General features: G+C 41.6%; 1 protein-coding gene across 1 annotated transcript in view; it reads right to left on the bottom strand.

The window, feature by feature from the left end:
• The window catches only part of LOC119417836 (midasin), a 43,419-nt gene extending 27,039 nt beyond the window's left edge, over positions 1-16,380 (bottom strand). Inside the window, exons 1-7 of the mRNA XM_037685091.1 lie at positions 16,185-16,380; positions 11,970-12,178; positions 10,217-10,363; positions 10,000-10,141; positions 7,227-7,361; positions 4,797-4,935; positions 4,500-4,632 (exon numbers count right to left, since the gene is read on the bottom strand). Of these exons, the coding sequence (XP_037541019.1) occupies positions 4,500-4,632; positions 4,797-4,935; positions 7,227-7,361; positions 10,000-10,141; positions 10,217-10,363; positions 11,970-12,178; positions 16,185-16,380 (1,101 nt within the window). The remainder of the gene's footprint in view (positions 1-4,499; positions 4,633-4,796; positions 4,936-7,226; positions 7,362-9,999; positions 10,142-10,216; positions 10,364-11,969; positions 12,179-16,184) is intronic.
• Positions 16,381-16,866: the final 486 nt, after the last annotated feature.

Below are 16,866 nucleotides of genomic sequence, written 5' to 3'. Positions count from 1 at the left end.
CACACACACACACACACACACACACACACACACACACACACACACACCAGAAAAACTTGTTATTCAAGTCTTCACATATGAGATTCTGGGCTGCACAATGCAGCAGAGGTCAGCTCTGTTGCCTCACAGCAAGAAGCTTGAGTCTTAGTTGGGATCTTATGTATGAAGATAAATTAGTCTCAAAAGTAGTACAAGGTTTGTACAATAAGATGCACAAGAAGAGTTTTTCAAACGTGCACATTTCAAAATGCACAAGTTGTCAAGATTTAGGCTTTTAGATTCAGAATGACCAGACACAAAAATAAAAACGAGAATAGTTTTTATTTATTTTTTGCAGCTTCAGGTGAGAGTCAGGATCAGCTGAGATGACAGGTCCTCACAGACAGGAGGGGTGGGGGCCACCTCAAGTAGGATAGGATGACGTCACAACCAGACTGGAGCAGAGCCGCTGCAGAGGAGCATGTAATATTATGGCTTGTGGGAGATCCAAGAGCAGGGTCCGAGAGGTGAAGTGGGGTTCATACACAGGAGTCAGAGTCCCAAATCAACAAATCCAAAAACATAACCTTGATGCGTGGTCATAGAAGAGGAAGCAAAGGTCTATACTGTGGCAGAAAGTGTAATCCAAAAGGGGCAGGCAAAGCGAAAAATCCAAGAAACAGGCATGAAGCCAATAATCCAGAGAGCAAGGCTTCAGGTCTAGGCATGAAACTGTGAAGGCTTGAAAATCAGGGACCATGGTAGGTGTAACAACCTCGCTCCGAATGAGTGTGGGCATGGAGTTTAAGTAGTGGAGAGAACAGGTGAGAGGCATCAAGGGTGACTGTGGTGAATCAGCTGAGGGGGCGTGGTGACAGAGAAGTGACATGAGCAGACTTGAAGAGCAGATTGACAGGAGCTGAGAGATAAACAAAACATGAAGGAGAGGGGCAGAAACATGGCATGTCATGAAGAGGCAGGGAAGTGAGCAGATGGGGGGCCAGCGGGGGCCGCAGATCATGACACAAGTAGGAAAACTTTGTGCATCCAAACTGTCAAATACACGTGCACAAATCACCGCTGCACACGGATCAGCCTGTACAGGTGACTTTTGAGACTTTCTTACCGCTCCAGATCCACACAAGTAATGCTGCGTTCAAGGCTAGTGAAAAGCTGGGACATCTGAGTCTTTCCTGAGCTACTGGGAAAACACTCATTTCTAACTTGGCACAATAACTCACAACCCCTATAGTAAAACACATACATGGACGTTAATGGGTTACAAAAATATTCATTTTCTGGAAATAATCATCGTAAAATGAGCAGGTTATTCTTCATGAATCTAACATGAGAAATATACGTATTGCCAGAAAAAAAAAAATTCCCTTTAGTTTTATGCAAAAAGAGCATCCTACCCATTTTGGAATGTTTATATTTCACAAAATTAACATTTCCTTCTTGTGGAAAAACTACTGGAAAAATATTATTTTTGAATTTCAGTATTTTTTTGTGTGGACTGTCATTAGAAATAAATTAATTAATAATTTTCTGTTATGTTCCTTGCACTTCCTGAGCAAAAATAGGTCTCACATTCTGAGACAGCTGTTTTTATTTATTTATTCAGCATCAGTTCAGATCAGCGTGCATCAAACATGGTGTGAGATTTACCTCCTGCCTGAAAACAAAGATATTAATCTATCTGATAGGATAATAAACGCCGAAAACACTGTCCTCACTATTCAGAACCAGCACTTTTTGTTGATTGAAAGAAGCCACATTTCCTCCATCTGGCTCGTTTTTACTTTGTATATGTGTCAGGAAATTCTACTCCCCCTTTTCCCAGTCATCTGTGCATCCAACCACAGTGCAGGATCGGAGCATTTTCATTTCAATTAGTGAAAAAGTGAGTGGTCATGTATAAAACGAACGGCGTGTGATGACATGGTGATCTTCCCTATACAGCTTGTATGTGTAGGTGGAGCTGCAGGCGTACAGTTTAACGGTTTTAAACTCCTGGTCAGCCGAGTTGTGAAAGTGTAGCAGTATGAAAATATAACTGGTTAGAGAAACGTCACTTCCTGGTAAATGAGGTAGGTGGAGTATAAAAGGAGGTGGTAATGCTTATTCTGGCACCTGTTTTTCCTCCTGCTCCCACTACGTGGCTTGCAACCTGTGGGGTTTGGCTGTGGCTGAGCAGCTGATCGTGTTGTGCGTGCTGTTATGGCCTTCGTGGGGTAGGGGTCTTCCTTTTGTTGCACTATAGTTGATCTTTAGAGTGCTCATCTTGGTGTGATCACAGGTGAACACCAAGCTTGCTGCTTTCTTCCTCCTCCTCCTGTGCATGTGTGTGTCAGCAGGTGAGTTGCTGAAACCCAACTCATTGTCAGCTTCAAATTTACTACTGTTGGTGATTAGTTGACTGAATTTTATAGGCCCTTTGCTGAGGTTGGGACCACCGCTGCTTTGTCTCTACGGAACATTACCGGTGTTCTGGCTCTGTGGAGGACCACTGCTGTTTGGGTTCTCCAGATTATTGCACTTAATTGTCCTCAGACACCTGTGGCTGCTTCACTGGACTTCACCACAAATTGTTTGGGGCGCGGTCCCTGAGCACTCATGTCATGTGTTACACACTGGGGTCTGGACGACGACTTTTAAAATGAGTATTTGATAAAGTTCTATCGTCTTTAAATAGTTTTCCTTATTTTGTTTGGTTACAGCCCATTTACTTTGCATATTGTAATGTATAATTTAGATATTTAGTTGGGCTGGCCTTTATTTGTTTTTCACTTTCTTTTTGATTAGACTTAGTTTGGTGGTTGCCCTGTATTAATGTTGTTTTCCAGTTGCTGGGGTCCGGGGCTGTGCTGGTTTGGTGGCCTTCATCCGGTAACCTCAGCTCCTGGGTTTTGTTTTGTTTCTTTCCTCCTTTTTTTCATAGAAATTTAAAGAGAGTATTTATAAAAATGTAAATAAACTTTTCTAAATTGGCACGCCTGTCTCAGATGTCACAAGTATTTTTTTGTAAGATCTACGAACCGGTGTACCTTGTAAATCACAGAATTTTAATGAGAACCACTTGGTACCACCACAAAAAGAAAGTCCATTTTAGCAAGAGAGGCCAACTAAAAGAGGCTATACTCATAAAAGTCACGTAAGGCGTAGGGATGCACCGATCCTTTTAATTTTTTTACTTCTGATATCGATATGATTACCATCCGTCGATACCGATCCGATACAGGAAAATAAACTGTGCTGAATTAACTTAATATTTGTTTTTAAAAGCAGACAAATGTACTGAATTACAAATTTATTACAAACTGCACCAGTACAGCACACTTAAACACACCAGCTTGGTCAAACATGTAAAAACACAACTTGAATGTGTTCAGTCAGTGCAGTTATGAGTAGAACACCCAATGTAAAATGAATAATAAAGAAACTGAAATTGACAAAAACAATAGGTTGACAACTCTGGTCAAACATGAAAAAATAAACGTCAAACGTTTCAAATATTCAGGAATTCTAAATAATTAAAATAAAAAAGGAGCTGAAATAAGAGGAAAAAATAGCAATCAGCTCCTGTCCTCATGGATCGGTCACATTGTTGCCGATACCCGATCAAGACTGTTCCGATATTGGTAATGATATCGATACTTATATCGGATCGGTGCATCTGCGTTAGAAACATATTTAGGCTACTGGTGTAACCCTGGTTTCGCTTCAAAATGAGTGCCCATGACCGTCAGAATGTGACTGAACAAGCTTTCACAAGCGAAGAGAAAGCGGAACATAATTAATGAGAGGAAAGAGTAATTTGGCGGCGTGGAAGTGGTTCGGCTTTCTAAGATCTGATAAACTGCAGGTTTCAGTCGGTGTGCTGCAAAATGTGACGGAGTCGTTCCAACTAGCGGTGGGAACATCTAACTTGTTCCACTCGATAGAATATGTTGAGAGTCAGAAGATGAAACTCAATAAATGTTTGAGCCAGAGTGTCCCTGAAACAGCACCCCCAGCTGTATCAAGAGAGAAACACATGCAGTTAGGTTGTTGTTTAAAGTCACAACTATTAATATTGACAAAGTTGAGAGTTTTGTGTTTATTTGACAGTGATGTCAAATTTATTTGAAGGCTAAACACAAATAAAAGGTGAACATTAATTTGTACAGTTTTTCTGAGGCTTTTATATTTTTATATCGATATTGACCGAAATTAAGAGATGTATCGTGATAAAAGTTTGGGCCATATCGTCCAGCCCTACTTACACCCTGATGCATTTTTCTCAGAATCATTTATCTAATTTCTTCAACCCTGAGTAAGATTGTGCCCAGGCTTTAGGTATAACTGCAGGTTGTAATAAAGAACTCAAATAAACTAAAACAGAACTTTAACAATATGTATATCAGCCAGTGTCTTGAAGAGTCTGAGCACAATGTCTGTTAGAAGCAGCTGCTGCATCAACATGTGAATCTCTTCACCCCCTGCTCTCTGCTCATTCAAGCCAACTGCTGCAGCAATACCTGGCGTGTGTGTCTGACGGGTCTCAGGCCTCCCAGGAAGTCAGATGTCTCCATGTGCATGTGACAGTTGACCGAGAAGAACTTCTTCCCAGCAAGGGAAGCAAAAAGCTGACATACAGTGGTTTTTCCACATCTGGGAGAAACAAGTTAGAAAATAAAACCTGAGCATGAATTTCATCACAAATAAACATATTTACTAAAACAGCATTCGTCCGACTGACATTTGAATAAGAAATATTTGGGTAAACAGAAAAGTTTCATCTTGTTTCGAATAGTTTTGTAACTGGTGAACCTTACCCAGTGTCTCCTACAAGCAGGACAGACTCGCCAAACCGCAGAGCCCGGCCCAACAGCACAGCCAGCCTCCTCATGCCACGAGTCCAGATCACATGGTGGAACTCTTCTGGTACTCTGGAGACCATGTGTGTCAGTGGACCTGCCATCAGGGGAACAAACGAGTGCCTTATTGACTTCATAAAAACTTTCTGCACTTACAAAAAGATTTAAAATAAATATTTTCTTTGTGATTTGACAGTTTCCTTTAGTCTCAAATAAATGTCTGACGTCCATCCACTAAAACTGTTTGGACATAAAAGGTAACAGGTCTAGAGGGAAGACCCAGACCTCCCTGTCCCTGGCAGTACTCGATGGGTCACCAGGTCAGAGGAGACCCAGCATGCTCTGGGTCTCCTCCCAGATGGACATGCCTCCAGAAGGACAGCTGATCTGATCCCTGCACCACCTCAGCTGACTCTGTTCAACAAGGAGGAGCAGCAGCTTTACTCCAACTTGCTCCCAGATGATGGAGCTCCTCACCTCATCTCCAAGGTCTAGGGTGACAAGATCCCAAAAAACCAAACGTGACACAAAAAGGATGCTTAAAGACAAACAATGTGGGACACACCACCAACGCTGCCATGCCATCATAACTTTTCATTAATTACAGATCTCATGTTATATTAATCATTTTGGCTGTTAGTAAACAACCATTTATTTTTGTAAGTTTTTTTTTTAGAAAAAAAAATAATTTTTTTTTTGTTAAAAACTTTTTAAGGTTTATCAGAAAAATCTTGATTAATAAACTTTTCTTTAAAGTTTAACTATTTTTTAAGTTTACAATAAAGAAAACCTCTTTCCTACTAAACACAAAACCAAGTCCACCACCAGTCCACAGGTGTAAACAGCAGCCTGGACCGTCCAGAACAGCTGAGCTGTGGCCCGAGAGCTGCACCAGCTGCTGTCACCTCCTCTGACCGACGGCCATCTGTGGGAATGAATTCAAATCTGTCCGTACATTGACAGAAAGAGTTCTGAGCTGTGTGTTTCTTGTGCGAGTCACTTTTACTGTGTTGTTTCCATCCATCCATCCATGCATGCATCCATCCATGCATGCATCCATCCATCCATGCATGCATGCATGCATCCATCCATCCATCCATGCATGCATCCATGCATCCATCCATCCATCCATCCATCCATGCATGCATGCATCCACGCATGTATGCATCCACGCATGCATGCATCCATCCATCCATGCATCCATGCATCCATCCATCCCTCCCTCCCTCATAGGGGGCCGAGATAATGTAGAGGTATAACAGCCGACTTGTGACCAGAAAGTCATGGTTCGACTCCCAGCCATTCCCACATGTCGTGGTGTCTCTGAGCAAGACACCTAATCCCTAATTGCTCACGAGTGCTTACAGAGCTGCCCACTCTCCACCTGGGTGTATCTCGTGTGATGGGTCAAATGTAGAGAACTAATTTCATCGTTTGTGGTGGGAATCGGTTTGTTTTGGTGGCTCCTCCTTCAGATGAAGGACGAAACATCTCAATAAAAACAGAAACTGTCCAGATGACCTGACTGAACATTGTTGGATTATTACCTGGATTACTGAGCATGGATGGACTTTGGTAATTTCATCATTGTGTGGGAACATACAATGATGACAACGCATTGCACTTTATTTTACTTATCTTTACTCGCTTCTTCCTTTTCAGGTCACGGGGGTCGCAGGTGCCCATATCCAGCAATCACTGTGTGAGAGGCGGGGGACACCTGGACTAGTCTCCAGTCCATCACAGGGACACAGAGACAAACAAGACAAACAACCGTTCACTCTCTCACTCACACCTAGGGAAAACTTACAGTTACCAATCAGTCTAACATGCATGTTTTTGGTCTATGGAGGAAAACCAGAGTGCCCCAAGAAAACCCATGCATGCACAGAGAGAACATGTAAACTCGACCCAGAAAGGTCCCAGGCCAGGATTTGAACCAGCAACCTTCTCACTGAGACAACAGCTCTACCAACTGAGCCACAGTGCCACCCCATCGTGTTCCCCTCGATGGGAAATAGAAACTTAATTTTATTTCTGAGAACCACCTTTAATGACCTCACCCATTCCCTAGTTTTTGTAGTAGAAGTATATTTTTTTAAATTTTCCATTAAATTCTGCGTAAATAAAATCCCGTTTCTTACAGTATTTTTAATTAGCACAGGATGCTGCTGCACATTTTCATGACAGCTGGCGCTGCTCTGATGATGGAGGCAGAGAGACGCAATGTCTAACGACAAACTGCAGCCACAACTCTCGCTTTGGTTACACAGAGACCAGATGGCCCTTTAAAAAATGGTCCCAGTACCCTCAGCTGTCTGACGTCATTCGATCAGTACAGTGCTTTGGGTCGGTGACATAAAAAGACAGCATTGTTCTTCTACTCACTGAACTGGGTGGTGACTTGTTCTTGAGAGAACAGTTCTTCGGGGTTCACTGTTCTCTTGAAGTGCTTCTCCAGGATGGTCAGGATGGTGGCCTCTTCTTCAGGCTTTCTCACACGTCCTGCCAGCAGCATGTACCCTGAGCAAGGCAACGTTTTGAGGACTTCAGTTAAACACAGGTGATGGTTTTATCAAACTAAACAGCTTTAGAAGTGACACTAGAACCTCAGCTGTGTTTAGACCGTTCTGGTACTTTTGAGCTCTCTGAGCTATAATTAATACAGTAGTCCCTCGTTTATCACGGGGGATCCGTACCCTGAAGACCGGTGATAAGTATGCACTCTTGGCCACACCCGCTTCTCCGCTCTGCACGGAGATCAGTTGATCAGCTGCAGAAGGAAGCTTCTCTGCAGTTGTTGGATGCACACAAGAGCTAAATAATTTAAAATAATTTTAAAATAAAAAAATCCATGCTGATCGTGCGGCTCATCCATCAATCAGTAAACTGTGCGTCATGTCCAATCTTATTTTGAAAATCCGCAACAGAGCGAGTCTGCGAAAAACGAACCACGAAGTAGTGAGGGACTACTGTATTCATAAAAAAATAAAACAACTTGTCTGCTAAATCACCTAACCAGACTGTTTAAAGAGGTGTGTCCTGTAATTAAAATCCCCAGTTTGGATCGTTGTCTTTAATGACTGGTTGATGACTTTAAGGCTGCTGTAAATAAACCTTTACTTAAGAAAACCAACATTAATTCGGGCGTTTGGGCTAATTATAGCCCTATATCCAATCTCCCATTTATCCAAAAACCCTTGAGAAAATAAGTGTGAACATTTGGACATAAATTATTTATCTGTGGCGTTTTCCTCAGGATTTAGTTTATTACAGCGCAGACACAGCACTGCTGAAAGTTACAGTGCCTTGTGAAAGTATTCGGCCCCCTTGAACTTTTCAACCTTTTGACACATTTCAGGTTTCAAACATAAAGATATAAAATTTTAATTTTTTGTGAAGAATCAACAACAAGTGGGACACAATCGTGAAGTGGAATGAAATTTATTGGATGTGTCAAACTTTTTTAACAAATAAAAAACTGAAAAGTGGGGCGTGCAATATTATTGGGCCCCCTTGCGTTAATACTTTGTAGCGCCACCTTTTGCTGCAGTTCCAGCTGCAAGTCTCTTGGGGTATGTCTCTATCAGTTTTGCACATGGAGACACTGAAATTCTTGCCCATTCTTTCTTGCAAAACAGCTTGAGCTCAGTGAGGTTGGATGGAGAGCGTTTGTGAACAGCAGTCTTCATCTCTTTCCACAGATTCTCGATTGAATTCAGGTCTGGACTTTGACTTGGCCATTCCAACACCTGGATATGTTTATTTGTGAACCATTCCATTGTAGATTTGGCTTTATGTTTTGGATCATTGTCTTGTTTGAAGATAAATCTCCGTCCCAGTCTCAGGTCTCTTGCAGACTCAAACAGGTTTTCTTCCAGAATGGTCCTGTATTTGGCCCCATCCATCCCCCCATCAATTCTGACCATCTTCCCTGTCCCTGCTGATGAAAAGCAGGCCCAAACCATGATGCTGCCACCACCATGTTTGACAGTGGGGATGGTGTGTTCAGGGTGATGAGCTGTGTTGCTTTTACGCCAAACATATCGTTTTGCATTGTGGCCAAACAGTTGGATTTTGGTTTCATGTGACCAGAGCACCTTCTTCCACATGTTTGGTGTCTCCCAGGTGCTTGTGGCAAACTTTAAACAACACTTTTTATGGATATCTTTGAGAAATGGCTTTCTTCTTGCCACTCTACCATAAAGGCCAGATTTGTGCAGTGTACGACTGATTGTTGTCCTATGGACAGACTCTCCCACTCAGCTGTAGATCTCTGCAGTTCATCCAGAGTGATCATGGGCCTCTTGGCTGCATCTCTGATCAGTCTTCTCCTTGTTCCAGATGAAAGTTTAGAGGGACGGCCGAGTCTTGGTAGATTTGCAGTGTTCTGATACTCCTCCTTCTATTTCAATATGATTGCTTGCACAGTGCTCCTTGGGATGTTTAAAGCTTGGGAAATCTTTTTGTATCCAAATCCGGCTTAAAACTTCTCCACAATAGTATCTCAGACCTGCCTGGTGTGTTCCTTGGTCTTCATGATGCTCTCTGCGCTTTGAACAGAACCCTGAGACTATCACAGAGCAGGTGCATTTATACGGAGACTTGATTACACACAGGTGGATTCTATTTATCATCATCAGTCATTTGGGACAACATTGGATCATTCATAGATCCTCACTGAACTTCTGGAGTGAGTTTGCTGCACTGAAAGTAAAGGGGCCGAATAATATTGCACGCCCCACTTTTCAGTTTTTTATTTGTTAAAAAAGTTTGACACATCCAATCAATTTCATTCCACTTCACGACTGTGTCCCAGTTGTTGTTGATTCTTCACAAAAAATTAAAAATTTGATATCTTTATGTTTGAAGCCTGAAATGTGTCAAAAGGTTGAAAAGTTCAAGGGGCCGAATACTTTCGCAAGGCACTGTATTTGTGGTTCTCTGCCACTGTCTCAACTATATAATATTTATAATAAAAAAAGTTTAGATTTGTTCAAGCTAAAACGGACTGAATATAAGCTGATACGATTTGGACTTGGTAGTACTCTTGAGATAACTCTGTGCTCTGCAGTAACTTTTATTGTGAAAAGGCACTACATAAATAAACTGAATGGAGTTGTTGGTTGGGAACCTACTGGCACCATCTACTGAGTCTTACCATCATCTGCTAAATGCTGCAGCCAGTCTTGAGAGGCCTTTGTCTGCTCCTCCAGCCTGTAGCGCTCTGCCCAGCGGAACAGATCTCTTAATGTGATGAAGCCATGCTTGCCCGCAAACACAGACGATCCTTTGCGTAATGACTGGAGAGATGGAGAGGTTGTTTAAATTCTCCAGAACAGGAGTTAAAACACATTAGACAGAAACAGGATGGTTACCTGAAGGTCTAGCATGACTTTGACCAGCTTGGTGCAGTAAGATGGAGGTAAGTTGCACCTCTGATGAAGAATGGTCTCCAGCTCGTCACTGGGCAGCTCATCAAAGTGGAGCTCCACAAAGCGGTTCCTAAAAGCTCTGGAGAGAACCTACAGGAGGAGGCAAGAATTAAAGATGATGTCAAACAGCAGCAGAGACAGAAGTTGAGCCCGTTGTGTTCAACTGAACTGATATATCAAACATTAAAAATCAGCACAGATCAGACTGAACAAATTAAAAGTGCTACACAAGATTAAAGACGGCAACTACCGTTTTGTTGCAGCAGCACTTAAAGGCGGGAATTATTTCCAGCATTACAGCACTCTGATTGGTGGTGACAAAACAGGTAGACACTAGTGGATACACTGCAAGTAAACAAGCAGCTGAGCTCAAAGTAAAAAAAATACAATAAAACTAGTGGTACGCCGTTGTCCAGCGTCGTTGAGGATTTTAAATAGTGAATGTTGTGTACATGTGAACATGTACAACTTTTATTATGTAATTTTTAATCATTTTAATCAGTTTTATTATCTGACTATGATTGTTTTATTGTGTATACAGCACTTTGGTCCTGTGGGTGTTAAAAAGTGATCTATAAATAAAGCTGGTATGCTATGCTATGCTATGGTATGCTATGCTATGCTATGGTATGGTATGGTATGGTAATGTTTGTAGTTTTTGAGAGGAGTGTTTTTCTGTACTGGAATTGAACAGAGAATGAAGTAAACCTTAATGTTTTTGGTGCAAGATATTCAAGTAGGTAGGAGTTGCACTGTGGAGAACAGAGATAGGGTTTTTTTTTAGGGGGTGGGGGTATTTTTTGCTTGTTCGAGGTGGTGAAGAGTGACAGATCCTGGCGACTGACGAGAGCATATTTATCCACAATGAGGCACCGTGGTAGAGCCAGAGGATAACCAATGGAAGCCTTGGCCACCAAAGACAGCCACCCCAATCAGTTGTGGAAACTAGAGCACATAACAAGAAAAGCATACTGTAGTTTCCTCAAATGATAGGGGTGATTGGGTTACATGATTTTGACGTGGTAACCAAATTTTCGAAAGGAACTTTTTTTTAATACCTAGACGTAGCTGCACACCAAAATGGAAGCTGGTACCTCACTTACTTTTCAAGCTATCATGCTCACAACATGTACAGGCATACCATATAAAGGGTGCATTCACCCCAACCCCTTTGCTCTGCAACGGAGGACAAAAACTAATGATGTGGAAAAAATGCCAGAAAGAGAACAATACATAAATATAGTGACATGTTGCCAAAAGAGGGCAGGGCTCATTATCTTGAAAACCAGTATGCTTGTAAATGGTTTAGAGCTATGCAAGACTTTGAACCAAGTGTTTCTATGACTATGACCTGCTACAGCTACGACTGGTTGACGTTAGCTAGAGCTGTTCACTGTTGGTAGCTCCGATTGTTTACTGTTGGTTTCTACAGCTGCTTGTTGTTGAACCATTTTTTCCACAAAAGAGAACTCCAGTAGCGCTCTGTAGATCTTTGCAACTTGCTTTGGTTTAGTGGACGTCAAGTTCCTGAGTGATCGTGCTGTGTCAGCTGACTGTTAAACAATGACAGCATTTCTTTGGTAGTGGAAAAAATGTAGTTCTTATCTACTTCATGGTAGTAGCTAATAATTCTCGTAATCCTCAGAGAGCTTTTAGAACGGTTTGGTCAGAACTTTCTAGTTATAAAATTAAATACCTTTCTGCCACCGTAAAGACCAGGAGGATTCTGGGTTGCGAACAACATAAATCTGGGATGAGCCTTGATGACCTCCTGGGTCTCAGTCACAAACAGCTCCCTGTTGTCATCTAGCAGCCGATTGAGAGCTTCCAGGACATCAGTGGGGGCGAGGTTCAGCTCATCCAGAATGATCCAGTAGCCTTTCCTCATGGCATCGATCAGAACACCTAGAGCATGTAAAAAGTACAGATTAGACTTGAAATGGAAACAAAATCTGAAATGGTAAACGGACTGTACTTATATAGCACTTTGCATGGATTGTTTATTTAAAATGTTACAGTATTTAAATTTAAATTATTTAAGGAGGTAGATTGGGAGTAAAGCCCCCAGTATACTGCCGCGTACATCCATACGCAGAGGTACGCACGTACGTACACAGAGGTACGTGCGTACCCCCCAGGGCATGTCCGTGCAAAGCTCCAATTTTTACGACCGCATATGCGTACGCGGTGTCGCACAATAAACTGCCCAGCGTCAGACTGTTTTGTATGCGACACCAATGTATTAAATTCCCCTTCTTCATCCCTGATCTGGCCTTTTCTTTTGTTGTCTTGCCAAGAGGCAGTGATCTCTTCCTCCTCCGTTGATGTCATGACTGAAATGGTGAGAAATGAAGGAATTTGTCACGAGCTAATTAAACTCAGGTCCAGCGTGGCTGCGGGAGGGTCTGGAGATTTCCTGGTGGGCTGGTCTGATGTGTGGGCTGTAGAGCCAGCTCTCCCTGTTTTTTGGGGGTTTTTTTAGATCTTTTTATTAACAACATATAAACACAGAACACCGCTGTGGCTGAGGCTGCCAGCGCTCGCTTTTTTTTCTTTTTTCCGACCTGTCAATCAATCCAGTAGGCGTGTCAGCAAATGACCAATCGGCGACCTCAATTTGTCCCGAAGGTAAACGCCCCTTGTCTGTGAAGCTGCTCTGCAGCTGCTCGGGGTGTACGCTGGAGTATCATGTCTGAACCCTCTGCGTACCGTACACGGGTACGTAAGCGTGAACGGACGTACGCGGCAGTATACTGGAGCCTTTACAGGTGACGAGGGAGTGTGATTACACCCTGGCACATGTCATGACAAAGTTTACTGAACTTGAACTAAACTTGAACTTGGTTAACCAACTTCACGGTTATTCACTTATCGCGGGGGGTGGGAGGGCAGGGTACGGAACCCCCACGATAAACAAGGGACTACTGTAGTTCTCAAGATGAGTGTTTTAAGCTTATAAAAACAAGAAATCACAGATTCCTCAAATGATAGGGGGTGGTCGATTTACATAAATACATTATATACTTAAACATACACATAAACAGCTACCGTAATTTCTGCCGTACTTGTTGCACCACCTTATAAGTCGTATCAGTTCAAACGTCTAAAAAAGTGGAAAAATCCATAAATAAGTCGCTTCACTGTATGTGTCGCATCTATTATGCGTCACCGCGTTTGTTACGCATCACCACTGACAACCCGGGAATGTGGGCCGATGATGTGCCAAAAACCGATGGGCTGCCAAATGGAAAGCACGGGAACGTGCATGGGAGGACTTTAATAAGCATTTAACCAGATTAATATTTAAAAACAATTGATTTTTTTGCTCGAAATTATAGTAAAGGTGTGTCTCAGTCTTAATAAATGCACTTTGATGGTCAAATCAGCTGTATTTCAAAACCCGATTCGCATAAGCATGCACGCGCAGAGATATGAGCAGCTGTTCATTTCTTTGAAATTTAACAAGATAAACACCTAAAAACAATTATTTGCTCAAAATTATAGTAAAGGTGTGTCTCAGTCTAACTTTTGCTTAATAAAAGGACTTTAATAGTAAAATCAGCTGCATTTCAGAAGTATTTGCTGCCTCGGTGCTACGGGAGCGCACAGACAGGAAAAATAAGGAGGAACGATGCTCGTTTCTTCGAAATTTAACAAGAAAAGCACCTAAAACAATTGTTTGTTTGCTCGAAATTATAGCAAAGGTGTGTCTCAGATGAACTTTTACTTCATAAATGCACTTTAATGGTCAAATCAGCTGCATTTCGCCAGGTCGGTGCAGCAAAATGAAGCTGAAATTGCTCCAAGCAGCGAGCAGAACGAAGGTGGGGGGAATATGGCAGGCCGATTGAGTCATTAATAGCTGGTGCAAATTCTCAGTCATCCAGGACATGGTAAATTAAAAAAGTTCAAGAGAAAAACAATAAAATATAAAGTAAACTATAATAAATAAAGTCGAGTTGTTTTTGTCTCAAAATTTAACTTTTTTGAATTTGTCATTATAGGCACGTTTACATATTACATGATACAACCAACGGCATGCCTTACTGCTATTACTACTCTGCTCCCATCAAGTGGCTGAAAGTGGTAATGCTCTTTTTTTTCAGTCAGAATGAATGAAAACAGTCGTATCTCAGCCAAAAATTAGTTAATAAATATGGGAAAAAAATCCATAAATACGTCGCTTCGGCCTATAAGTCCAAGGGCATGTAAATTATGCAAAAAAAAAAACGTGACTTCTACACAGAAAAATACGGTACTTTTAAACCTGTTTTGACACCTAAAGTCTTGAAACATTCTCCCTAACGTGCGTTCACATTTTATATCCTCAACTATTCACCATAAAGTTATCAAGTGTGTTACAAAAATATAAATTAAACAAAGAAACACCTTCCCTGCTCATTGTTTAAACAGTCAGTCAGTCATGGTGAAGATCTAATTAGTATTGACCTCAGCAGAGTTTATTTTCTTTGCAAAGAAGATTTCAGGCAAACAATGCTTTTCATTGAGGACGATAAAGATAAAGTTACTAACACTGATATATTTGACCTCTACAGTAGGTTTATTGATCTGGGTAAAGTTTTACAAGGCAATAAATAGCCTATGCTAGGTTATCTAAACGTTGGTTTGCCAACTTGAGAGGCACGTAGCTAATGACAAGCAGGTTGGAGAATTGAAGATAATTTGGTATTGTTTATTTTATTTTACAGATCAGTTAAAATAAACTTACCATGATCTGTTTAGCAAAATATGCTCCACAGTATTGCTCCCTGCTTCAGCTGTGTTGTGAGTCTAGATAAGTTAAGAAGTCAAGTTGAGTTGAGTTGAGTCTAGTTATGTTCTAAAATTGCGCCGCTCCAGGTGGATGCATGTTGGAGCAGCTCTCTTTCATTCTGAGATTTTGCTTTTGGAAACTTTAATTCCTCTTTTTCTGGATGTAAATCACATTTTTTGGATGATTGTTTCCTCTGGTATCAGATGCTGTGCAGCTGGAAGGATTTTTTACTGAAACTTTTTTGGTTTTGGACATTTGTTATGATGGGTAACCATGGCAACAAGGCAGTTTTCTACAACCAGCAGCTGATTTACATCTCAAAAGCTCAAATAATATCTCAACTACAGCCCCAAATCTCAAATGAGTTGAAAAGGACGTTCTGTGGATGCATTCTCATCCACCTGCCAGCTGTGCTCGAGTGTCTGACCACTGAGATCCTGGAACTAACAGGAAACACGGCTCATGACCGCGGAAGGACAGGATCATCCCTCAGCACCTACAGTTGGCTGTCCGCAGTGACGAGGAGCTCGGCAGACTGCTGGGAGGAGTGACCATCGCTCTGGGAGGAGTTCTGCCCAGCATTCAGGCGGTCCTATAGCTCGAGGGAACCTAGAGGCCAGCTGAGTCTGGGACTCTGGGTGGATGGACCGGACAGCATCTGCAGCCAGTTTCTTAGGATCCACTGTGGGATGGACCTTTACAAGAGATCCTTCCTGTCTACAACCATCAGTATCTATAACATCTCTTAATGAAATGAGGATAACGAGTTACAACAACAAATAATTTCCCTTTGGGATTAATAAAGTATTTTTGAATTGAATTGAAGTAGAAGTCTAGTAGTAGTCTGTATGCACCCTCTGCTGTCACTCACAAATCAGTAATATTGGATCATTTTCCTCAATAAATAAATGAGCAAGTACAATATTTTTATCTCATGTGCTTAACTGGGTTGGTTCTCTCTATCTACTTTTAGGACTTGTGTGAAAATCTGATGATGTTTTAAGTCAAATTGATGCAGAAATATAGAAAATTATAAAGAGTTCACAAACATTAAAACACCACTGTACAACAGGTGCAGTGATTAATGTAAAATTAATTGTTTTTGTGTGTTTATCTGACAAGGTTAGTGCTTCGTACCTTCTTTAAACACCAGTTTGCCTCGATCGTCAGACGAGTAGCAGCCGATGTACTCCTGGATGTCAGTGTGTTCGTGGTTGTTGATCCTCACACACTGGTTTCCGGTGGCTGCAGCCAGCCAGCAGATGAGGCTGGTCTTACCGACAGATGTCTCTCCCTGCAGCAGCACTGGATGACTCCTATGTGGCCCAAACATGAGAGGGGTTGATGAGAGGGCACACCATTGATCAGTCATTAGCTCAGTGTACAGTGCACTTGTAACCAGCGTGTCCTAAACTACGGTAACCTAAATGGCTATTGATAAGAGCTGCTAGTTACTGCTGAGTCATGGAACAGCCAGTTGTGACGATAACAAACATCTGTTTAACTTTAACATGAATAACCCCATGAATATTGTTAATGTGGCTGCAGCAGAAAGGATTCATGCAGTGATTTAAGTGAGAGCTACAGTCCAGTTCTTTGGGTTTTATGTATCCTAATGTAGTGAACTAGGCCTTGGATCAAAACCTGCCTCTGAAGACCTTCATGGGACAGGAACTGTTATTTCATTGATTTGAATCCCGAAATACAAATTAGCTCATCCAGAGACTTTCTAATTGTATCCTGAACTAATCAATTGAAAGAACACTCTCTTTTTTTATATTATCATTACTATTTTACAATATCTTGATAATCAAAAGTG

This window comes from Nematolebias whitei, chromosome 12 (genome assembly GCF_014905685.2).
Source record: "Nematolebias whitei isolate Nwh7 chromosome 12, NemWhi1, whole genome shotgun sequence".
NCBI lineage: Eukaryota > Metazoa > Chordata > Actinopteri > Cyprinodontiformes > Rivulidae > Nematolebias > Nematolebias whitei.
The sequence above is the reverse complement of the archived record's forward strand: the minus strand, read 5'-3'. Positions and strand labels throughout refer to the sequence as shown.